Below are 26,653 nucleotides of genomic sequence, written 5' to 3'. Positions count from 1 at the left end.
AATGCTTTGTGTAGCCTAAATACACACACGCTTTGTAAAAAAAAAAAAAAACTTATGAAAATTTAGCTTTTCTAAGAATTTTTTACTGCAATAGGAAATTAAGTTATTCAGAAACACCTTAATTAATAGTAATTTAAATTAATTCACAAAAGGCTGTGGCAATATTTACACTGAAGAGTGTAATAATAGCCTCAATAGTGTTGCCAGATAAGGAATTCTGCCCTAATTTGAGAAAAGTTTAAAGCTGTTGAAAACAAAAACTAATATTTTGGAAATTATTTTTTAGTCCTCGGCAAAGATCAAAACCCTAATCTTATTCCTAACCAGTGGCGGATTCAGAACGTAATTCATGGGTGGGCCTAGGAAATATTTTGGTGGCCTTCACCAATAATGCCACGGCGGGCCAGCATACAAAAACTTAGTGTTACCGGAGCTTCTACAACCTACACAAGGCGGAGTCTCCTAGGTTTCGGGTTAAAAAAGTTGATTATGTCATCATAATCCGAACTGTCAATGAGTCAGATGTCTTTCGTTATGTCGTTAGAATACGTTATGAAACTAAACTAAAAATACAACTGAAAACTAAGCACAGCAGTTTACTGAAACTAAGTTTACTGAAACTACAGTAAGTAAACTGCTGTACTGGCATAGGTAGGCGCGTAGGCCTACTGGTATCCAAAATTTATAAATATGCTGACTAGGATGCTAACTAAACGTTCGAAATTCAAAACCACCGAATACAAATTTCGACTGAGCAAAAATGACACTATAGGCTAAAAAAGGAATGAACCAGCCGTTCGTAAAACAAGTTCGTCTATGATGTGTAGGCTATAACAATGCATGGCAATTAAGCTAGCGTAAGAGTAAGACGGACTATAGTCACTATATAGTCCGTTCTTGAGCTAGCGTTATAAAGATGTGACAAGTTCGTGAATGTTTATGGGCTGTTAATATCATGCTGCGAAATAATGCTGCCACAGACAATTCAGTGCCGCTTGGTTGTTCTAGTGTTAAGCATTAATGTGTTTTTTTTTCATGAATCTGATTTTGGATGGGCCCACTTTCAATCTGGGTGGGCCTGTAGCTGTAGCCCTGTACCAATCAGGCCCACCCGGTAGATCTGCCCCTGTTGCTAACTCTAACCCTTACCTTAAGCCTTCCTAACTTTAATCCTAACTCTGGCAACGCCTGACTGTAACCATGGCATTAAGGGTGGAAAAATAACCACTCTTCCTTTACAAAAATACATTCAACTACGGTATTAATTGCAGTTTGCCCGTTGACATAGATTAATTAACCGCTTCAAGCACACGGTTTACCTCGATTAGATCTTCAGCGTCAGAAACGTGTTGTCAGGTTTGGAGGGGGAAAATTTTATTATTGAAGCAAAATTCTTTTTTTCTGTTGGTTGAACCCATGTCGACCTTTTATACATAAATCGCTATTGCTACTTTTTTTTCGAAGAGCATCGAGAGATTTTTACCAGGACTGTCGAGTCGGAGTCGAGGAATCGGATAAATTTTGGAACGTTTGGAATCGGAGTCGTTAAAAACAGACCGATTCCAACTGGACACAAAACGATGAACAATGCAATGTTTGTTTTCCAACCTTTTTTTCAAAATATAGTTTTTATCAATCAATCAATCAATGTTTTATTTGTCAGTAACAGGAACATAGGTACATGTTTGAAATATGCAATATACACAGTACAAAAGTTACACAAGTTCCCATACCGACAGGGAGACAACGAGACGACCATACGGTCTACTAGTCAATTGCCACCCTTTTTCTTGTTCTTTGCATTGCGCTCTAAAACTTTACCAGAAAATAGAAGTGTTTGTTCTTGTCAGTTGTTGTAAAAGTTGCCGTTTCAATACCGATCGCAACTTAAAACAAAATTAAATTTCAAAAAAATGAAAAAGGACAAAAATATAAAAAACCCGACAACCCACAAAAATCTGGCAACACTGAAGCCGGTGTCAACCAGATAAAAATCGAGAAGTCGTATATTTTCCATCCGACTTCACAGCCTTGATCTTTGAAGTAAACGTGATTAGTCACCTGCGTGGTTGGTACAAACAGCGGTTGTTTTAGTCACAACAAATAAACTTTCACTGCTTAAACAGCAGAAAGCTTTTGGAAGGGATTTTACTACCAATATTAGCATGCCTAGAGACTTTTGCTTGTAAGTTTTACATGATGATTTTAGATGTCTGTTGTCATAGCTTCAACTGAAACAGTGGAAGATAACGCACTGTTTTGCATCATGTGTGTGTGGAAGATTGCGTAGAGCGAAGATGAATCGTTGTGGCTTGCCCAAAACACAAAAACCAATTTGTAACTAACCAATATCAAGCTAATAATACTCTACTTTTCTCATAATTGCAAAAAGAATGGACTTTGCAGGCCGAGATGAAAAATTGAGACTGACAAGGTGTTGCGACTTAGCGATATTTAAAACTGGTTATCCTATTGCGGTATCAAGCACGATATAACGTTTGCGTTTTGTCGTTTCTACCTTTTTCTGAACATCTGCTATGTTGGCATATATTGTTTTTCCTTGTGATGATCAAAAATAAAAACAAGCTGAACTGAACGTCGGATTGTGATGCAAAATCAAAGCTTTCGGTGGGATCCCAGCCAGCAAATCAGTCCTTTTTTACATTGATTCAACGTCTGCAGACGTTAAAAAAAAAGAATGTGAATGTATGTGAGTAAATGTAAAAAGGGACTGATTTGCTGGCTGGGATATTCTTACACGTGACAGACGAAGCGTTATTTCCTGATTAAATTGAAACCCATCAGTCATTGATTACTTGTGGTTCACCTGAAGTGCAAGCTACGATAATGAGCAGCCCGATTTGTAGAGAAATGCTTTCTCTCTATCGCCCTGGTGTGGATGAGGAGCACGCGACCAACCTGCCAATAGATGGCTCTATGACCTGCTGTCTAATCTGAAACCTCGACACACGACTGTGGTGCACAAGGACGATTGTATTGATGTCCTCTAATGAAAAATCTAAAAAGAATCATAATCCCAGTCAGCAAATCAGTCATTTTTTACATTCATTTAACGTCAGGCAGACGTTAAATCAATGAAAAAAGGGACTGATTTGGCATGGGTAGAATCAGCCATCGAGACATTGATACCAAAAACGACAAGGGGCAAAACCACGCGAAAATACAAAATATCAACTTTTTAAAAATCCCTGACAAATTACGCAATTTTGTCACAACAAAGCACGAGAAACACGGTCGAATTTTAACCGAAAATATAAAATACATTTCGTAAGTTTAAAACCAACACTTGGTACGAAAAAGGAGGTTTTTTCAAGGTCTTTTCTCGTTGTGAAGACCCAGAACCCTGTTGTCCAGACTGTCGTGAGAAACAAAATCATGGCATTGTTTGAGCAGCAGCTAACAAGCAAAGAATGTGCCTAACCTGTGACAGGAACCAAAACGTGGAATCATGACAGTGACTCAAGGTTCATTGAAACAACGTAAATCTGATATTATTTTTATCTGTGAGATAGTTGGAGGAATATATCCCGGACAGCAAATCAGTCGCTTTTTACATTGATTTAACGTATAGAAACGACCAATTTACAGTCAGGAAAACACGAGGAACGATGCAAGATTGAAAGAAAATTCAAGTTACGCTATGACAAAAATGCAACATTGCTTCCACCACCGCTGTACCAAACCTTTCAGAAAATCATTCCCTTTTGCATTGATGTCACGCATGCAGACGTTGAAACAATGTAAAAAGGGCGGGTTTGCTGACAGGAAACATTAGAAAGTAGACCAATTGTTTTTGTGAAGCTGCAAATCGGTGAGCAGTCAGAAAAACCTTTTGAAAAATCTGCATTGTAGAAACTTTCACAGACAAAAAACGTGATTAAAATACAAAAAGCTTTGCAAAGAAAAAAGCAGCACATTCGATAGACATCTGTAAAACGCATCGGCGGAATAGTTTCTTAAAAATCGTTAAAATGATGCAGCATCCAAAGTGACAACACGGCTATGGGGGTGGAAAATTTCACTGTGACACAAATGTTAAAAATTATTCCTTAAATAACCGACCCTAATTATGAGCATAGCAAAAATCAATGTTTCATTGACAAAAACGCAATGTTGATATTGAGTGACATCTCCAATAATGGCCATGTTGTTAAACTCAACAGTTAATGAAGAATGGATATTTACTTATTTAGTGATAAGAAATAGTAGGTTTCCAATTTTGTGGTCATGAAATGCTACCTTAATCAAAAGGTCAAATAAACTTCCCAAGGTGAATTGTGACGGTTCAAATTTACACCGCGACTTGACAAATTGGTGTTAAGTGAATGATACAACTGCACGACAGCTTGACAGTCCATAACTGTTGATATTACATAACAAAGTGCATTCATTTGCAGGAACACCAACCCTGCAAGCAAAATCCGTCATTTTTACATTAATTCGACGTCTGTGGATGTAAAATCAATGTAAAAGTGGCGGATTTTGCTGCCTGGAAAGTTGCAAAAAAATCGTGCTGTTTAATGTAACGTGTCGTAACGCAAAAGCCAAGAAAGGTGAAGTTCTGTGCGCAAGATGCCAAACCAAGTAAAGTGCTTGAAATATTGTAACGTGTTCTGCAGCACCAAAACAATGTACTAAAGTTTTTCGACGTCAGTCATAGAAAAAAAAAACATGACGAAAAAGGCATTGCAATTTTTTTATCCATTTTTACATTGATTCAACGTCTGCAAACGCTGAATCAATGCAAAAAGTAGACATTGGATGCTTTGGAAGGTCCACTTCGAACTCCACTAATGTTTGTGATGAAGAATACGTGCAAAATGTGATAGAAAGAACAAAATATTTCCTAAGCTTCCGCACTTCTATCATGAGCAACTATGCTTGAGTGCACAATTTCAAAACCAAAAGTACAGAATGACAACGACGTCTTAGACAAAGTATAATGGGCTTTCCACAACTTTTGCTTATTCTTCTTTTCACAACCATTAATAAAGTTATAAAACTTTTTAAATTGCACAGTTATTACTTGAAGCACCTTCCTCACCCACACAACAAATCAGACGATTTTTATGTAGAAAACGACTAATTTGCTGTCTGGGAATCCAAATTGGAATGACAACAGATGACAATACACTATTAAGAGTCATCTTATAGGAATAGCAAGTCGTGGTTTGGTTAGCTGATAGGCTAGTTCCAGTTAGACAAGAAACCTTTTTTGCATTGATTCAACGTCGGCAGAAGTAAAAATAAAGAAAAAGAACTGATTAATTGGCTGGGTCAAACTCATTACACCTTCCAGCACGTTACGTTTAGCAACAAAGCAGCAATGCATATTTAAATTATGAAAATAGCAACAGGAGTGTTTATTTTAAAATATTTCTGTGTGCTAACATGGTATGATCAATGTTCAACATTAGGACAACTTTCCCCAGACAGCAAAATCTGTCAGTTTATATTGACTTTGCTGTCTGGGCCACAAAAGCAGCAACATAGGATTCAAAATTATATTTCAGACATAACAAAACAAATCGAACGCTTTCGGTTTTCAAGGAGACTTCGTTTTTCTTGTCTCTTCTAAGTTTGAATAAATGCTAAATATTATGTTATTTTTTACTTTCATATGTTTGTGGTAAAATGGAGTAAACTTTCTACCAATTATCCACGACTTACAAAGATTATAAGTATTGTTCTGTGCGATCTGTAGTTCAAACTAGATCTACTTTCGTTTGTTAGCAATACAACAAACTTGAAGCAGCAATCTCACTATCGTGATATTGCTTTCAAGAAATGTCAAGTGGAATGACTTCCAGCGAATAACATTGTACAGTGCAACTACATAACGTTCCTTTTTTGCGTTTCGAAACCTCGAGAAAGCAAAATACCTGAATTTGATATTGAGCATTTTACTTAGCCAGCAAAATTGGTGATTTTGCCTTTACTTAACAATTGCAGACGTTGAACAAACGTAAAAATGATGGAGATTGCTAGGTGGTTAACGACCGATAAAGATAATTTGAAGTAAATCATTTTTTTATATCGATGAAGCATTGAGTTGTGTTGCATCGACAAAATAACTGCATTTCGGGGACAGTCATGGGGGAGAGTAAGTTCTATCACAAGTGCAATGTCGTAATATTCGTTTGAAATCTGGCAGCACCGAAGAGATTTTTTAGCTTACAAAACACTTACGGCGCATGCCTCTTTTCTTGAAAATCTCAAAGTTACAGTGTTGACTGATGTGAAAAATATACCGTGTAAAAATAACACTTTTTGAGACTTATATAAGAACTTTGCTGATAACAAAATCGCGTAAATTGTCAGCTAGTTGCTTTTCCTTAACAAATACAGCAAAAAAACACACGCAAGTTCAACTTTCCCGTTGATTAAAGGTTGCCATGCGTTGATCGATGCACAAAGAGAAAAAATTGTAAGATGGGTACGCATCAAAAAGTCTAAATTTTGAGAGCTTAGTGGGCAAGCCATCACAGAAAAAATTGAAATGATGAGGCTAAGTACAGCACATGTAGCTTGACTGAAAAGTTTGGTTAAATTTTACAACATTTTTTCATGGCACGATGCGAGAAATACCGACGCAAAAACATTGCTTTTACGCAAACGGGAATCACCCAGTCAGAAAAATCAGTCGTTTTTTGCATTGATCTCACAATCAATGCAAAACAGCAATTGATTTTTGCCTGGGTGCCGATATATTGCCAGCACAAAACAAGGCATTGATTTGAAATCAAATAACTATAACAAGAATGCCTCTTCTTCGGCCAGGAAACGCGATTGCCTCAAATGAAGAGGAGGCGAACGTAATGATTGCCGCATCCGCTTTGAGTCCGATGATTATAGATTGCTACGCAACAAAGCGAAGCTATTGACACCCAGACAGCAAATCAGTCGTTGTTTATGTTTATCCGTTTGCAGACGTTGAATGGATGTAAAAACGACCAATTTGCTTCGTGGGCAATCACCGTCATCTGCCCCTCTTTTGGCTTGCCTCCGTTACGAATTTTTGACTTCACATTTTTTGCGTTGATTTACGTTTTTCGAACATTTAAAATGTTAAAAAAGCGTAAAATCGCCCACACTGATTAACGATGCATAAAAAGAATCAAGTCCAACGATCAATGCTCAAACAACGTGAAGCATGAAGTTTGAACACGCTTGAAGTAAAACCAGGTTTTGTAAAAGTGTTTGTTCTCGTCGCTTTAACGTCTGAGAACGCACTGCATAAGAGAAGAGAGCACAGACACAATTTAAAACGACGATGCTGCTGGGATATAAAAACGACAACGAATTGAATCTCTGCCGTTGAAAAACTTCGCTCATCATCAAGGTCTATGCTAAAGGGATCGAAATGGCAAAGCAGGATAAAAGGCGCTTCCATAGAAAATCACGATCAAGGTGAAATGGCTTGGCTGTTACTCAACAGCAAACGAGCTGATAGCTTAGATCGGTGATTCTCAACGCTTCTCAAACGAAGAAGCAATTTTCGACATGCCCATAATAATAGCATCCGTTTTCTTTTTCAATTTTAAAACCAAAACGGAAAGCGGAGACAAACACTTCGTGCAAAAAAAGAGAAATTTAGGAAGATGTACAAGTGGTAGATGTACAACATCTAGTTGCACAGATAAGACAATCGAAGAAAAATGGTACGCTCGGCAACGTTGAGACTCACCAATCTGAGCAGGTAACGGGGAATAAACTCTCACACTACATTGGCACCTTCAAAATGGCTGGGATCCTTTGGAGAAGACTACCTTCTTCCGTTTAAACCCATATTGCCAGGCATTCCCAAACCAGGCATGTGAGGCAGATTGCTGTTGCCATTCGAAATGTTTATCGGGCTATGGTTCAGAGAGTTCGCCGAGCCCGGGCGGTTATTTCCCTGGCCGGTAGCGGAAAAACGGCGTTGTTGATGCTGAAAGCTGTTGGGAGTCATCGATGATCCTGTTGTTGACGGAAAATTTGAGGAACCTTGCCCAACATAGAGACTGTACGGATAAGAGTGGTTGCTGTTGTTGTACATATTTCCGTTTTGTTGAGGCTGCTGGGTCATATTCGACCCTTGTTGGTGGCCGGGGGGTAAAAGTTGAAATTCAGTGACGAGGGGAATGTGATCGGAGGGAACGTGAGGATGTGGAAATCCGACGATGTTGTTCTTCTTCAGCCATTCAGGAGATAAACCAGCAAGAACTCCAAGACACTTGAGTTGCGTGCGGGAATAAAAAATGTAGTCGATGATACCCTGCAAAAAATTGAGACGTGGTAGCGATGGTTTAGCCCTTTCTAAAAGGCGAGCACCAAACGGTTGTTGATTTAAGATTAAAATTCGTACGTTTTCTTAATGAAGCACAATGTGCCAACTTTTTTTAAAAGTTGAACTTGATTTGAAAACGGGGCAAGATGTGAGCTAAATCATCCAAAAATGATCGATACGCAATCGTAAATAAAAAGGTAAGTTACTCAACTGAACGTAAATAACTCAGGAAAGCTAACATGAAGCAGTAAAGCATAAAATTTTATGAGACCGGCGTCTAGGATAGCGCCCGTTAAGTTCCACGAACAAGAGGGTCGTTTACTCCTGAGGAAACCGTGTTCTGTTACACGACCAGATAACGGTGCGTTGAGATAGTCTTCCTGAAGCTTGGTTGTTAAGTATGTCTAACATTTGGTGAGAAATATAATCACAAAATTTATCTTTTTTACGTAGTTTTAACGTTGTCGGACGTTGAAACGACATAAATGTAAACAACTTCTTTTTGCTGGTATCAGTATTCAGTATTTCATTGACAGTGCTGAAAGTGCATCATGCAGGTGATGATTTACTAACAGCAAACAAAAACTGGCGCAATTGGTTCAGTGAATACATACCTTAAATTCGTAAGTAAAATTAGAATACTGCAGCATGTGGTAATTAGCTTCGTTATAACAGGAGTTGAGGCGGAAAGGATGCGTGATGGACTTCGGGTCGCACTGAGAAATACAAGTTGGCTAAATTACAATATCTACTACACTAAAATACCGCAGTCACAACTCACGGCTAAGTCGGAAGTTTTGTGAGCTATTTAGCTGGCAATACTTGTCCTTTTTCCATTGATCTGACGTTTGAAGACGTTGAATCAATGTCAAAAAGACGAGTTTTTCAAATTTAGCAAGAGCCTGTGAGTTACTTTCTGAGAAATACAGGCATTGACAAGAACTGTTAATGAAAATTGGCTGCCAACTGAGCCGGTTGAGCGTTGATTCGACGTTATATGATGTTGAGATGATGTAAAACAAAGAGCAGTGCATGAACATGGAATGCTGATAATGCAGTCAACAAAACAAGTCACCCGATCAAACTAAAAAAAGAAAGTGAGGGCTGACCAGAGCTAACTCACTTTATCGCCAGTGGTATCATGAAAAAAAACGGACATACGAGCGTTTGCTTGGTAAGCGTGCAAACGTGACCACGTAGCATTCTACAGCTCACAATGAGCCATGGGAGACCGTGATACTTAAAATTATGATGTGCACTTGTTCTCCCTACCTGGATGCCGTTGGTCCTCAAACCAGAACCGAAGTTGCTCAAGCACTTGCTGTACTCGATCTCACGAAAATCTTGGTGGGTTGAAGACACTTTTCCGCTTTGCAAGAATTCCACAACGCCTGGAAAAAGCTGAGCTTATAAATTGGTAACTTCACAGAGAATGTTTTAAAGTTACGCCTAGCAAGAGTGCGTTAAGGCAGTGATTTTTTCGAAAAACCGTGCAAACTTCTTACAATAAATGAAAAAATATATGTGCATAAGAAGTTATCCCAACATAATTTCATGCACCAACCTAAATAACATTGAAAAGATTGAGCGCGTCATCTTTCAAGAGTCAAGACTGAGGCGATATCGGGATTAGGGCATTCAGTTTCTTTTCTAATACTACTTTCATTCAGCAAGTTCTACGTCTGCTAACCAGTCCATCACACAATTTACACACTGGATAAAAGTGGCTCTCATATTTCAATGGGAGTCATTTTTTCAGCAACTAGGCTAGCCTAATGTCGCACCAGGATCATGTGACTGAAACAATAATAACAATTTGCGCATCCTTCAAACAACGGACTTTATCTCGGTTACGGTACCTGAATCGGGTAAGGAGTTAAAGTCGCCACAGAAAACCAACGGCATCTTGTGGCATTCGTTGGGACCGGCTGCTGTTCTACCGCCGGGACGGAAGCTGTGAATTGCCTCGTCACAGATTCGTTTCAATTCATGGCACAACATCACCGTCTGGATCAACTTGACGTCACTGAAACCAAAAAAAAGTTTCATGTTACAACGAAAGGTAAAGTTTTAATTGATGCTGCTCTAAAAGTAAACTAAATTCGTTAAAATAGTGAAAGTACACGTCAAAAGATAAGTTAACAAATTAGTTTAATGTGCACACTGACCAAACTAAAACTGGTCCGTGATGTTCAGATGAGCACACTTTTAAAAAAAGTGAAAATGTATAAATTGACTCAACTGCAACACAACCTACAAGCATATTGGGTGCAAAAACCTAAAGCGTTATAAGTTGTGCCACTTGATTTTCAAAATAAGATTAAAAACACGGCCGTCTGCAACTCTGCAACCGTCAACCACATTTCAAAACACATGCAAAGCAATGTGTGCAAAAGCTGATTTAATTACTTTATACTACAACAGACTTTAGGCCTAAAGTAGACCGGAATGGCCCGTTTCGGTGAGTCCGATTCGGTGAGTCTGATTCGGTGAGTCCGATTCGGTGAGTCCGATCCTTTAACGGGGGATTTTTTCAATTTTTTTTTTTAAATTATCGGGTACCGTAGCCTAATTATCATTGCCGTTTTAGGGTTAGGGGTTTGGGGTTAGGGGTTAGAGGTTAGGAACTCACCGAATCAGACTCACCGAATCGGACTCACCGAATAGTAGCAGACCCAAAGTAGACCAACACCGCAAACACATCATTAAAAAAATCCATCTAAGACGACAAGTAGGTTGAAAACTACTTTATCTAAGTTTGACAGAGAAACGCAGCACAAAAACAAAGAGATTGTTTAAACGGTGATTACGTATTTAAATATAGCCAAGGGTGAAACATAAACCGATATGTCAGCATTTTCAGAAAATCAAACGAGGTCTTCAAAACAAAACAAAGCCTGCGGCTACAAACGTGTATGGCTGCAACAAAACATTTGCTAGCCAGCAAGCCATATACTTTCTACGTTGGTTCAATATAAAAAAAAAAATCGCTGGGTATGCTGGCTGGGTTGCCACTTGACGTAGACTCTTTGTTTTGACAAAAGAAGGTGGGATTTAAAAAGTTTTGGAGCACAATGTTGGAGCGTAAACAAGGGTAAAGCTAGCCTAGAACCTATCAAACGAAAAGAAGTGTTAGACCTTGTTGCTTTATTTGAGTATTAAAATTGTAATTTGTCCGTCTGTGACACCAATCTCTGACGCCGACATTGTCAACCAACAGGATGTGCTGAGTTTATATTTGCACATACAGCAGCATGTAGCCTTCATTGGCTTGCTTGTCTCATTGCAAAGTCGTAAAAATAGTGACGTTCAAACCACTCAAGTTGTGTAATGGCCCTCGAAATCGATACAGGCTCGCAAGCCCTGACTTGTTGCTAAGTGGATTGTCTGTTCAAAGGCTGTTAACAGCAATCAAACACAGACGTCAGTTTTCCCGAAAATCAATAGACCCTATTTAAAACAGACTTCACAAAATTGCAAGCTAATTTCTTTGCCGAACAATCAATCAAACAATTTAATCTTTAAACGCTGTAGCATACTATGCACTGTTTCTACCCGGAATGGCCCGTTTCGGTGAGTCCGATTCGGTGAGTCCGATCCCTTAACGGGGGATTTTTTCAATTGTTTTTTTAATTATCGGGTACCGTGGCCTAATTATCATTGCCGTTTTAGGGTTAGGGGTTAGGAGTTAGGGTTAGGGGTTAGAGGTTAGGAACTCACCGAATCAGACTCACCGAATCGAACTCACCGAATCGGACTCACCGAATAGTAGCAGACCCGTTTCTACCAACACATAGATAAGAGGATAAAAATGTATTTTTTTTTGTGAATCTACAAAGCACTGACTAAAGCAGAATTGAAAGCTAAACAAAGCTTTGTCACTGCAGGTATTGAAAATGAAACGACAGCACCACGGGAAATAAGAAACCAAACTACAGAAGACACTCAATAACCACTAGTTAACGGCTAAAGAAAGCCGGTAGACAGCATTTCATAAATAATTAACAGAAGCAATATCTCTAGATCCAGCAGGGGCAGGTCCATCTTGTCAAAACTCTTGAGTATACACTGAATTAAACCAAAGCACAGCGATACGACATTGAATGCTGATTGTCAAAATTCTCTATTGTGCACAAAAATAAGGTACTATCGAGTGCAGGGGAATGCTAGTTTGTTACCATGTAAGATATAACATAACAGAAGATACAAACGTACCTGAACTCAGGATCCCAATGCATGTGTGCATTAGCGACTAATACCAGCTGTTTTGGATGGTCTCCGGGGCTTCTAAAGCCTGAAAAGCAAGCACACCCATAATTAGGTTGTTAGCAATTACAATTCAACAAGTGCTCAAATGTTTATGCTATCACTGCCCTTCAGCTATATAGGTTATGTGGCAACTAGAACTGACGATGCATGTTTAAAAACAACAAAAACTTACACATTTCAAATTATATCAACATTCAACAGTCGCCAAATGTTGAGCCGATGTAAAAATGGCAACTTTTGCAAACTGAGTGGCTATCATCGAAAGCTGCTGTTTCCGGTTATTTTGTATTGATTTTAAATGTTTAGAACTTTAAACCTTCACATAATATAACGTACAAAAAGAGACAGAATGACAACTGGCACACAAAACATCAAGAAATTAAATCGAAGGCGACAAAACTAATTTTTAGATTCTCTCGTATTCTAGAATCTAAGTTTAGTCAAGCAAACATTAAAATCCTGTTTATTGTTCGATCGACCGGCCTTGGAGGCGGACACGCTTTGCAGATGGCATTTTACTTTATTATGTGGTAATAAAAAAAACTCAGTAACAAAGTTTTCCTTTTTTGACCATTCAACATCTGGCGACGTTGAAGTAATATAAAAAAGCAAGTTTGCTCGCAGCGTTGCAAGCACGGACAAAACCTCTTGTGCTTGAAATGACTCTTGAACTGTTGTTTTTAAAAGGTAAAACGCTAAATATGTTGAGCAACTAAATCCATCGTCAAATCTATTACAAAAACGTTGAAACTAAGCCCAACACGAAACTTTAGCGGCTAAATCAGAGTGAAAACAAAATTACAGATTTGAGTATGGGTGGAAAAATAAATCGTCTGCAAAAAAACAAAGCTTGAGACTGTCAGCAAAAGCAGCATAAATCAAACATGATAGGCATCACAAAAGCATCCAAGAGTCATGCGAATGCATATATTATACTAAAGCTAAACCACTCATTATTGACCAAATGGATATGCTAGCAAGTTACCCAACCTTCTCGTTGACATTTTAATTAAAAGCATAAACATTGGATCAAATGCAACATCCCCAGTCAGCAAATCAACCGTTTTATTTGCTGTCTGGGTCCATGGTTTGCTTGCAACCCTTCGAGTTGAAATAGCAATAGCGATAAAAGTACTGTACCTGCGTTATCATAAAGCGCTTCGTTGGTCTCCAATAAAGCTGCGATGCCAATGTTGTCTTTCGTCATGACTCTGTTCACCATGTCTTCAGAGCCCTCGTTGTTCTCCATGGCCATTTGGTTGAATTCAACAAGGAACTCTTTGACCAAAGAAAATCTGTATAAAAAATTGCGTTGGCGTTAAGTGAAGGAAGAAAAAAACGACTTCTATCGATGAAAATAATCACATTGTTGGTATAAGCATTGTGATGTATTTGTAGTGGCCAATACCCACTACCCAGCCAGCAAAATCCGTCATTTTTACCGTGTGTAGACGTCTGCAGAATCAATGCAAAAATGACGGATTTTTCTGTCTGGGTACAATAGTCTGCAGTTGGCAGATCCTTTTTCGGTCGCGTGGCATGTCTCAGGACCGGGTGGCATGGAGAAATGCTAGCAGACATTTGCTGGAATCCAGCCCTCGCAAATACGGGGAATAGGAGACGTTTAATCGTAGAGAAGGAGAGAAAAAAAGAAAATGACATGATATGGTATAACAAAACGAAAGTTCATATGCAAACAGATATTGATTACAAAAACGTGTAGGCTATAAAAAAAATGACACTCAATGTAAAGAGCGTGGAATGAATAATGCAATCCCCAGAACAATGAAGTGAGAAAAGGAAAGATGACAGGGTTGAGAACAAAAACATAATATTTCAATACAATGGAACGCTCATTTGCAAATCGTTGTTCAGAAAAGATAGTTTTAATCTTCCGAGATGCAAATTAAGTGCTGCATTGATTTCAGAAAAAATACATTTGCGTACACCGATGTAACTGAAGACGTGTAAACTTCCAGCAAGCAAATCAGTTTTTGATACTCCATTAAACGCCCTTGAACGTTGAATCAATGCAAAAAAATTGATTTGCTGGCTGTACGGCTTCATAAAGTGGCTTTCCAAAATATCTCATAAGCATAGACGGCCAACTGGATAGAATCACGACCGTACGACAAAGGCAGGTTAGTCCCGCGCTCAATATGACCACAAAATGCCGACCATCACCGCCACAATAGAAAGTTTTCTCTCCGTTGTAGGAACAATATTCAGGGTCTGCTACTATTCGGTGAGTCCGATTCGGTTGAGTCCGATTTGGTGAGTCCGATTCGGTGAGTTCCTAACCTCTAACCCTAAAACGGCAATGATAATTAGGCTACGGTACCCGATAATTTTTAAAAAAAATTGAAAAACCCCCCCCGTTAAGGGATCGGACTCACCGAATCGGACTCACCGAAACGGGCCATTTCGCAATAATCAAGCGTTAAGCAACATAAAATACTGCACGTGAACAAGACAGCTTCTAACATATACTGTACATAGTTCACTTGCGGCATCGCAGACACGGTTGGCCTCAAGCACTCACTTTGAGGTTTTCCAAAAGATGGCGCACCCGTCAACATGTTGCTTTTCGTCATCGCCCATGTGCTTTGCTCTGGACTTGGCGTTAAAGATCCCACCATAACCACGAGACATCATCTCAGGAAGAAAGAGGGAATGGTACTCACAGGTCTCTACCTCCTGAGATAAAAGCATAATAAATGACATTTGGAAACGTATATATATAGCAAAGAAATCTTATTTTCGAAGTGGCTGTGAAAAAGAAAGAACTATATGGAAGAATCAAGGAAATCAAATATCTTAGCTGATAGGTGTCAAATCCACAACAATGCTTAATATGAACGACTCGGTTACATGTCTTGTAATACAAAGGAATTTATTTTCACACGAGTCAGTTCAATCATAAATAGCTAAAAATCGATTTCGATCAGCTAGCAGCTAGATCATCTTCCGTTAAACTTATTTTGCAATTATTTTTTTTTATGAAAATTTAACATTATGCAACATCAAACCGACGAACTTCATGAAGAAGTTAACTGACACAAACACTGGATATTGCTCTACTCCAAGACAATGTTTGCATTAGTCAACTAAAGTATATACAGTAGATTAAACTTTTGTTTTTTTTTGTTTGTTTGTCGTATCCAGGTTTACACCTGGTGGTTGAAGATTTAGATTAAGTAGACGGGAAGGCAAGGAAGCCAATCTTCATGTCCACCTTCAGGCATGCCTTTAAGTGTCTTGCCAAAGACACAGTCGCATGCTCATGAGCAGTGTCGAACCGGCGCCCTTTCGATTGCCGTTCTAGTGCTCTCACCACTCGGTTATGCACAGTAGATTAAACTGAGAAAGCTGTATACATTATACACACACCTTATCAATATAACAACGTACAGGCTGGAATAGTTCACAGTCTTATCAGTTCTGATAAATTTCGATAAAGAAATGTTCCAACGATAACGCCATTGACACGACTTGGCTCAAGCGCTAACATGTTTAAAAACCAGCATTGTTTTCCACAACAAAAACACAGCCAAAACTTAAGCCATGACCAAAAAAGGTAGTGACGTAAAACTCCGTAATTATCCGCGACAGGTCTTAGAGAACAAATGGTTAAGAGGAATACAAAGAATGGGTGCTCAACTGGCTTCCATTGAAACATTTTATCCCAGCTAGCAAAGTTGGTCTTTTTGACATTGAGATATCGTTTGCAGACGATAATTCAATGTCAAATGGGAAACCTCTGTTAGGTGAGAACGGAATTTGCAACAAACAGCTATGTCAAAGCAGAAACGTCGCCAAGAAATATTAGTTGGAAACATCCGCTAACTTGACATGAATCATATGCTTCAAATAAGTGTATAAATCACGGCACAACTTGTGCACTTCATTAATAAGAATTGCTTCCAGAAGCTGAACTATGCCGCTGGCAAACAACTTCCATATTTCTTTCTCCAACATGTTTGTTGACAATGGAAAGAAACTGAGTTTGCTTCATAGACAGCAAACATTAAAACCCCCGGCCGGCGAAACTTGCCTATTTATTATATATAAGTAAAAATATTAATGATGTCTTTTTTTGTGTAAAAAAACGAAAAATTTTGCTGGCGAGGTCACAAGCTACTTTGGGGGAGAAGGGGCTGACATAAATCAACCCACGATGAAAGAGAAAACTATTTGCTCATTTTATTTTAGAAAACAGTGCAATTTAAATTGAAAACGTCTTTATGGGCTTCTTAGCAAGCAAGGATGTACAATTGTACATACACTGGGCGATAAGTTCGAATAATAGGCTAGATGAGAATGCAACTCAAAAGAACACAAGTTTTGTTCAAAAGAAATATTTCAAATGTAAGCTGAGTTGATGCAAGCCATAATCTTACCTGCAAAGCGACGATGTCAACGCCGTAGTCTTCTATCTGCTTCACAATTACCTTGCGCCGGAAATCCCATTTCAACGACCAAGGCGGACAGTAACCGTACAACTTGAAATATCAAAGTTTCTGTACTTGAAATCTCCGCAAACAATGTATTCAGCAACACGAACCACACCAAACAGCAAAATTCCTCACTTTTACATTGCTTCAACGTCTACAAATGTTGAATCAATGTAAGAATGACGAGTCTTGCTGTCTGAGACAAGATATTAATTTTTTTTTCAAAATTGATACATCTTTCAACTTTTTTTTAATGGAAAGTCATTTATTTCAGTGAAGTCATGCTGATCTGTTTCGAGCTATCTCAACCTTGGTCACAGTGGGCGCCCAGGTCACAAGCTGGAAGAAACAGGATTGACCAACCAGCTGCCGTTACAAAACCCTGACCGTGCCGTTGACGGTGCCTATCATAATTTCGTTCATATGTTGATATTTTACGTGGCTAATTGTGCTTTGAAGGATGTCGTTAACAGTGCTAGCAATATCAACGAAAAGAAAACGGTGTTATACTAACCTGCCTCGTTGCATATTTGTCACATAAAACATTGTAAGACAAAACGGAAAAAATGGCCATTGGCTGAGTTCTTTCCGGGGGAGAGGAAGGGACCCACTCTCTCTCGGGAGGTAGCGGAGTTGTCACTAAGAAATAGAACACAACTTAGTGACACATTGATAGCAACTTGCATAGCTTGTTCATTAAGCTAAATTAAGACTTTGCAATGAAAACTGGATCTCCCTACCACGAATACCTACAACCACATTTTATTCAGTTTGTATTCTCTAAATGCACTTCAGAATTAATAAACAAAATTGTGAAACAGTTTGACATTGCATTGTCAGCAACACTCACATGCCAAGTGGTTCAGAAGGTGTGTAAGAAGTCGACAGGTTCCGTTTTTGTATAGGTTTTGTATGTCTTGCTGAAGTGGGTTCCCGTTCAAGCCGAGTAACTGCAGCTGGAAGAGCTTTCCCAGTTCGTATGGCAATACACGAAGACTGTTGTGGTTCAACATCAGTTCTCTGCAAAAGAGAATCTCTTAGCAACATGTACTGATATAAGTTGATGCCTGGAACACAATGTACAGTACAACAACGGTTGGCTGTGACAAAGGGTATACAGTTGTTTCGGCGTTTTGAACGTTGTTAGACTCTCGAAAAAGTAAGACGCCACTGTCGTCGCACTGAGGCTTTGTTGTTCACTGAGAATACTAAAGACATGTTTGTTGGTTGTGCAATAATTCTGTGCAAGCTCGCCTGAGTCTGTATGTAGACTAGTAGTTTGCAATTAACGCTTTCACAGCAACAGTAAACGGTCCAACAAAGCAAAAGCTGTAATTGGGTTTACTGCACTACCTTTACACAATATAATTCACTCGGGGCTTTGTTTGGTGTTTGCAAGATTTCATGCATAAAAAAGCTTGAAAAACGCTGGTATAGAGTAGACTGCCAAGTGCCAGTACCACGTTTTCCTTCAATTTGTGAAAACAAAATAGTTAAGCGCTTTAAAGATGAAATCAGCTACTAAACCAGCTGTCTAACCACTGAATCGGAAAGCTACTCAGTCCATGTATGTTTTGTGCCATGGCTTCGTTCATCTGTTTTGATTGATCACTCGATAAGATTAGGTCAACCATGGTCGTGCTGCAATGGGATCAACGCAAATTAGTCCACTGAGCAAATATCTAGCTGACAAAAAAACAAACCAAGTAAGTAACCCGTTGTGCACTGTCTGGATTCTAGAAGCTGTCATACCTAGCATTGTGTAGCCTATACCAGGTCTATTAATGAATGCATTGTACTTAAAGAAGGATACACACTAAACAGAGTATGTCTTGGTTGGGGCCTGCCTGAAATAGTTTCCTTTGATTGGCATCTGTCTGTGTTTGGAAATCAACAATTTCACGCTATATATATATCCTTTAACAAACCTAATGAAGTAAATCAAGAGTCAAAAGATGACAATTATTCTTTGAAACAAGCAGACAAAATAACAGCAAACATAGAGTGCTGTTTCAAAAATAAGTGAATCTCGGCTTTCTACATTTCACGTTCTAGTGAGAAATGCACTGTTGTGGCAAGACCACTTTTTTTCACGTCACATTGTTTAAACACGAAATCAGCTTGCTAAAACCAGCACAGGCACAAACTCACACGGCTTCAATACTACTATTGGAAATTCGTCCATAGCAATTGTTTCTAAATAAAACCCGCCATTAATTTTATGCTCAAATTCGAGGCATGTGGTAGAAATTTCATTTTTGTACTGTTGCCTACATACACAACACACATGCATTATTTAAAACAAACAGTAATTTGAGAAAAACGATTGAGAACAATTTAACCACAAGGCAATATTCAGCAGCTGTAAAGTTTACAGCTAGTCAGCAACCATGATGACGAAATGATATGGTTGAGTGCTCAGACTGTTTGTTGCAGCAGCATGACTCATATCAGGAGAGCAGACAAACTTTCTGGAATCTAAACACACATGCTAGACAAAAGTGGAAAGTCTGATTGAAAATGGTGCAATCCCTATCTGGGTTGACTTGAATCCCAGCACCCTTATGCTCACATGTCCTTAGAATAAGTCAATGAAATGAAGATTGAATGAGGCTGTTCACCAATGAATGAATTTAACATTCATCTGAAAATGTTCTACACGTCTGTTCTACACGTGTTATTTTACACGTCTTTGTGAGTAATTTGCGTTTTTATGCGCTATTGTGGTGAACAGTGCTTCAAAGCATAGTTTTCACTATGCTAAAAACGCTATTATCATTGTCTTAGGCAAGCATGTAAAATTTTATAACAGCTTGCTGAACAACAAATTTTGCATGCTTATGCACAATATTTTGAATGTAAAGATAAACAAAGAAAGCAATGCTTCCTTTCAGCACATATGTACCACTGCTACGAAAAAAACTATATACTGCTAATTTTTAAAAAAATTGAACAAACTTTTGAAAAAATTGTATAAAAACAAATAACCACATAATCTTTACACAAAACTATAGGTTGAAAAAATTCAAGGCAAATTGAAAGGTACAGTACTGCCATTTAACAGAAAAAGTTTTTATCTTTTGTAAACATGCAACATAAAAGCCAAGACAATGAAAATAGAAGAAAATAATTGTTTCATGAAAAAACAAAAATACTAAAAGTACAGTACAATTTATTTTTGACCTAGAAACAATGGCAAGTGAGAAAATCTTTCCCAGTAATATAATCCAATATTAAGCAGAGTGAGTTTGATAAAATACACCAGTGGAGTAATAAAGCCAAACTTGAAGTACCATACAATCTTTCATGATAGGGATACTCAGTCTTACAGTGCTAAGCAGTTTAAGAATTTGGAACCATCAACCAACCAAGTGAAGATGTGAAATACCATAGTACTAAAAGATAGCAACTTTGGTATTTTGGCAAAAGGCACAATTAACTAATTGCATGTCAACACTGACACAGTGACACTACCACCTGGATCAAACATTGGATCAAAGCCAAATTATGCTTAACAACTATATATAACTACCCAAAAACAAACTATTTTCATACCGTAATTTGATGAGGTCGCCTAATTCAGCAGGCAGACTTCGTAATTTGTTGGAAGACAGATCAAGGCAATGCAGATTTTGCAATTTTTTTATGTCTGGTGGTATGCGAGAGAGCTGGTTATCGTTAAGAAATAGCACAGTTAAATGAGTCAACTTCCAAATGTTTGGTGATAAATTTCGAATTGTTCCTGCAAATACAGTTTCTTATGATTGCTGTGTTTATGCAAAAGAATGGTTTGAATTTGTGTCACAACAAATGCACAATGAAGATACTCTGGAAACCGGATCTTGAATAGTATTTCTAGAAGGATCATTTCATAACTACTACAAACATTAATAGTTTATCATTAGATTCATTAGTTATTCATGTACTGTACCTAGTTGGTTATGAGGGTAATATAATAATAATGTGGATACTGGATAGCCTATCCAATATATCCTTCAAAGCACTTTCTTTGAGAGCGGCGGATGTAATTTACAATAGTAAAACATTTTTGCATTCATCACAGCATTAATAAAACAAACCTGTAATTTCTAATTCCGACCAATGTGACTGCTTTCCTGATTTGGCCTCATCTGGAGTCATAATGAGCGTCTTACGACGCCCATTACGATGCTTGGTAGGTTCATCCTTCGGCATCGATATTAGCTAAAAGTTATTAGCAATGATAAATAAGCAAAACACTAAAACATATGTTGAGATAAAGCCCAACCAAAGAAAGTAATTTAACATATCTTGCAACGCTTAGTTTCTTACATGCACATAATATTATAGCCATGCAATACCGATGAGCCAAGTGTAGTGATACGGCGGCATAACCGAGTGGTGAGATCCCTGGTTCGACGTTCAATATAGCACTGGCTCAACACCGCTCAAAGGGAGTACTTTTGTCAAGACACTTAAAAGACATGTACATTTGATTACAGAGAGGAGCCTTTTCGACTATAGCCCTTGACTTCACTCAAGATTATGAACACAGTATGCTGCTCCAGATAGAAACGCCCTTAGAGCTATGGCTTACTGAACTGAACAGTGCAATAGAGGTAAAGTAAAACATGACTATCACTGTGAGCTAGATTAGGCTGTGTTTGATCAATCAGCATTCTTCTTTCCATATAACCGCAGAGATGTTTTGTTTGACAGCTTTCCTGAGCACCAGTTAAGCAGCTAGCCCAAATAGGTAGGTTTCTTTTCATGCAGTTCTAAGTTATGTAGTATGTACCCCAGACACAAAAATCCATTTTAAACAAGACATGACTATCCGCAAGCACAATCTTGCCGTATTAGACCAGAGCCTTAATTACTTCTACAAATCCACACATTTTCATAAAGAGTTATAGTTTGTCCTGTTTGCACGAGCATAGATATAGCTCAGTAGTAGGGAGCATCTGAGCAGAGCTGCATGAAATGTAAAGACAGTCTGGATGCATTCTCTTTTTTGGCAAATCAGATGATGATGTAATAAAGAAACACCTTGTTCAATGATTGCAGTTTTTTAATGGTTCGAGCTATCTTTAACATCACAAGTTTAATTGTATATACTGTTTATTGTCACAATAGGAAAAAAACATTTTTATTTGATTTTTTATTTTCTGGGTTTATTTTTTTTTGTATCTTTATACTGGCAAAGCCTTGGTAGACTATTTCAGGTAAGCATACTTGTAGAGGCTTTTGATGCAGGGCTGGTTACAGAGATTGACAGAGTGAAGTTTCTGACTGTTGAAATGTTGTTGCTGGTAGAGCTGGGCGATATTACGATACGATATTTTTCGGCAGCGATATTTATTCACAAAGCTCCCATTTTATCGTTTATAAATGTACTGAAATTATAGCAACATTTTCGCATGCGCAGTGACACAGACATCGCATGCGCAGACAACCCTCAAGCGTGTGTGCATTGTTTACGCATTACAAGCAGTCTTTGTGATTACACAATCCTGCTTATTGATTCCCACGTGTTGCGTTGTTGCGAAGGATGATGTCCGGTAAATACGTTAGGAAACTTGCAAGCTGACTGAATTTACGTAGTGTAGCGGCCATAGCCTACGGTAGCTACAGCTAGGTAGATACTTTATATTGCTACTCACAGCTGCATCTCTATTTTGCATCAAAAACTATCAACAAGAATAGCTGCATCTGTACATGGTGGCGAGCTAATGCACTGACTTTTCCAGTTTTCCTACACTTGCAAAAGTTGCAAGAAAACTTCTGTGCAGTCAAGCCACCAGTGTTAGTAGTGAAAAGGTGTTTTCACTTAGCGGCTCAATTGTTTCCAAGAAGAGATCGTGCCTAAAATCCCGCAATGTCAACATGCTGACATTTCTGTCCAAAAATCTTTAGTTTGCGACAGTTAACTCGCAGCATTGTTTGCAATAAATGTTGTTCATTTCAGTACCAGTGCTCAGTGTGTTTTTCATGCAGTTGTAGAAAGCCGTGCTTTGCGATTCGCCGTAAAATATTGAAACTTAGATAATATCGTTTTATTTTTGGTAATATTGTATCGAAATTATTTTACCAATATCGCCCAGCTCTAGTTGCTGGGGAATTATTCCATCCACTAGTAGCTGTTGAATGGAGAGCAGTCTTGAAATACTTTGCTCAATTACACACCCCGAGAGCCGAACCAGCGCCATGTGATCTTGAGTCGAGCGCGTAACCCCTGAGCTAATGAGGTATACAAAAGCGAATATTGCTTTTGTATCATATCAGCATTAAGTTCCTTTCTCTCGTCGAGGGTTGGAGGCAATGAGACGCCAAGTTTGTATCATATACTCTTTAAATTGTCTTGCAATGAAAGAATTTATCTGGATTATCTTCAATCATTAAAAAGGGATTTGGTCAAAATTTAAGCATAAAATTACATGTGACCTGCACAGCTGCTTGCTCTAGTTTACTCAAGTTAAATTTTGTTTTAGTGCATGACTGTAAGGTAGCTTTTCATCAGCATGGTTTTAAAAGGGCTGGTCTATTTTAACAATAAATTTGGCAGCTGCACACATTAGTGCTGATGCTCATTACTGCAATAAACGTATTTTATCGCAGTGCATTTTAACTTATTTGTTGAACCAACTTTTCTTCATATTGCAGACCTTTCAAGCTCTGGTAGTCATAGCGGCTGAGAAGTTGTTAAATGACCTCCAAAACTACCACACTGATAGGCCATATATAGTCGCCGTTCACAAGTAAACAGTTTTTAACGTTCAAATTTAAAACTTTTTTCTCTTCACTCGCATTTGTCACCTTTTTCACAAACCAGCCAAAGTCTCTCACGCACCATTGAGAAATATTGCTGATAACAAAAACTCTAAGATTAGCTTTATACCTACTTGGGAAGCAGTACATTCTAATGCAAAAGTTTCAGGGCATTGTACATTCAAATGTTTTAAGGCATTGTTTGCGCTGACACATTTTTGCTTTTGATTTTTTTTTTATTCTTAAAAACACAGATTTTTTATTTTAGCAGCCGGGGGGAGAGTTTGGCTGTTAAAAAAAACTTTGGTAGGTCATGCTTGGTCGCTGAAAAAATAAAAGAGCTTAGAGGTGTGTATTGATGCGAGATTTGTTATGATGAACGTATGGATTTGTATTTGTAAAACTATACAGTTTAACTAACGTATTTCATGTTAGAAAACTATAGCTATGGCTCTGTTGCATGATAACTATAGACTCTGCTTAAAGTTAAACACCATGGTCTTTGTTTAAAGCTGTATATACACAAGGTTTCTCGCAAGTGCAATAAAAGCAACCTAGTTATGTTTTTTTATACCATTGTCCAACAATATGTATGCACCATAGATATAGTCACTCAATTATATCTAACATTTTGCCACACTTGCAACATTGATACTACCGGTATTACTTGAAATTACCAAAAGATGCACAGCACAGTAATGCAGAAAACATTGATTAAGCAACAAGATGAGTTCATTGTGTACTTTTTATGTCATAAAAATAACATTGCTACAAACATGAAAGTTTAATTCAGCTGAGAAAATATTACATCTGGAAGCAGACTAGCAGAGAGGCAGTTGCAATAATGATATACAGTAGCGGTATTGTGTGATATGGGTGCAACCTAGTTCGTACCTTGAACCATTCGTACAGTCAGTTCGTACCCTGAAAAGATCGAGAGAAAAAATTAAAAAAAGCCAAAGTCGCTGATCACAGTTTAATAACACAATGCCGAAGTCGCTGATCAGAGTTTCCCCAAACAATTTGAAACAAACTGGAGGGCTAGGGTTAGCGGAAACGGCAGAAAAATGTTTGTGGGAACTGCGATCAGCGAGGGTTAAGGTTAGAGAGCATAGATTACTCGATGGTTAGAGTCAGGGTAAGCCATGGATCACTGAATTAGACTTTTAATTCTTATTTTTAATTTTTATTAATTTCTAATTCCGTGATCCATAGGTAAGCGGAAACTGCGATCAGTGAGGGTTAAGGTTAGAGCATAGATTACTCTATGGTTAGAATTAGGGTAAGGGTTAGCAGAAACTGCGGAAAAATGTTTGCGGAAACTGCGATCAGCGAGGGTTAGGGTTAGAGCATAGATTATACTCTATGGTTAGAAGTAGGGTAAAGGTTAGCAGAAACTGCGGAAAAATGTTTGCGGAAACTGCGATCAGCGAGGGTTAGGGTTAGAGCATAGATTACTCTATGGTTAGAATTAGGGTAAGGGTTAGCAGAAACAGCGGAAAAATGTTTGCGGAAACTGCGATCAGCGAAGGTTAGGGTTAAAGCATAGATTACTCTATGGTTAGCGAAAACTGCGGAAAAATGTTTGCGGAAACTGCGATCAGCGAGCTTCGGCTTTGAGCTAATTTTTCTCATGATCTTTTCAGGAGGAAAATTTTAAAATGATTGCGGAAACTGTGATCAGCGACTTTGGCTTTTTTTTCTTGATCTTTTCAAGGTACGAACTGAGGGTACGAACTGTTCATGGTACGAACTAGGTTGCATCCGTGTGATATGATCATAAAATTTGTTTAAAAATATATCGTAGGCTACAGTAAGCTACCGGTACCACTTTGTATTAATATTTCAAATTCAGCTATGCAACTAAACAAACAATTAATTGTTCCAGGTTTAAATATCGAAGCAAAGTAAAAGAAATATTAAACTGATGGTCATTCTTCTAGCAGCAATAATCACAGCAAAAATAGGATAAGGCAATAGCCTGAACATACCTGCATTCACAATTTTCGAATACAGAAAAATTAGATTTTGTAATACCGAAGTTTGCCTCAAAAATGGAGTCGTAATGTTTCTATTGTATATCAATCGCCTCTTCCAAAAACTGAGTTGTCCGCAACGTTGTCCACAAAATCCAAGTAGAAAAAAACAAATGAATTCTTCCAAAAAGCTGTAATGGGAAGAGAAAACTCTATAAGTCATTCAACCGTTGAAAATGCGTCATTCCGTTTTTGCAAGGTCATGACTAATTTGGGGAGTGTTAATGTCACTTTCAATTTTGGCCTTAATTAAGAACATAAAAAAAATTCTATGACCACTGGTATACATTTTTTTGATTTTTATCTAAAATTCTTCTTACCTAGAAAATTTTTTTTCAGAAGGACTAAACTTAAGCCGCTCAAAAATGGCCTCGTATTTCATTCACATCACTTTTCGTTTGTGGCATTTAAAGTTTAAACCAGCCTTTATTTTTAGGGGGTTCGTGAAAGCTTCCGAAATTGCAGCATGATTGATAAAGTACAACATTTACAAATTGGTTATGTTTTATATATGCATTAGCCTACAGTGATTTTCAAACTGTGCGTCGTGACGCCATGATGCGTCGTTTGAAATTTAAAAAGACGTAGCACAATAGTTCGGCTTCCTAACTTAAAAAAAAATCACAAAAAAGTTAAATCTTTTTATAAGGCTATGTAGCCTACGTTCAACTTAATTCTTTTGCTGCAGAAGATTGGTCGTCGAGTGAGCCTCTGGAGCCGAGAGATTGGTGATCAATGCTTAGGCCTAACTGCTTAATTTCGAAACGCAAACGTTAAATAGCAGCCTACTACCAATCACAGTTTTACTTACCCGACTATGCTTACAACTAAATAACCTACTCATTACAAATAAAAAA

At 38.1% G+C, this 26,653-nt stretch overlaps 1 protein-coding gene across 1 annotated transcript; it reads right to left on the bottom strand.

The window, feature by feature from the left end:
* Positions 1-2,988: 2,988 nt before the first annotated feature.
* Positions 2,989-25,808, bottom strand: LOC145787333 (CCR4-NOT transcription complex subunit 6-like). Its single transcript, XM_082599059.1, has 13 exons — positions 25,752-25,808; positions 21,093-21,216; positions 20,569-20,755; positions 17,864-18,033; positions 17,528-17,652; positions 16,960-17,061; positions 15,102-15,256; positions 13,700-13,854; positions 12,506-12,584; positions 10,150-10,316; positions 9,563-9,681; positions 8,905-9,006; positions 2,989-8,278 (listed from the first exon to the last, which is right to left on the bottom strand). The coding sequence occupies exons 1-13, from the start codon at positions 25,755-25,757 to the stop codon at positions 7,787-7,789; spliced, it is 1,983 nt and encodes a 660-aa protein (XP_082455185.1). The 5' UTR covers positions 25,758-25,808; the 3' UTR covers positions 2,989-7,786.
* Positions 25,809-26,653: the final 845 nt, after the last annotated feature.

The sequence above is a fragment of the Aplidium turbinatum genome, chromosome 18 (genome assembly GCF_918807975.1).
Source record: "Aplidium turbinatum chromosome 18, kaAplTurb1.1, whole genome shotgun sequence".
NCBI classification, from domain to species: domain Eukaryota; kingdom Metazoa; phylum Chordata; class Ascidiacea; order Aplousobranchia; family Polyclinidae; genus Aplidium; species Aplidium turbinatum.
This window is presented reverse-complemented; position numbering and strand designations above follow the sequence as displayed.

What these genes read in the sequence shown, in the direction of transcription:
- LOC145787333 (XM_082599059.1), bottom strand. An exon ending in GGCGACCTCATCAAATTACG is followed by an intron (nt 18,034 to 20,568) that starts GTATGAAAATAG and finishes TCTCTTTTGCAG; the next exon opens with AGAACTGATGTTGAACCACA. An exon ending in AGCGCTTTATGATAACGCAG is followed by an intron (nt 12,585 to 13,699) that starts GTACAGTACTTT and finishes CTTGCTTTTCAG; the next exon opens with GCTTTAGAAGCCCCGGAGAC.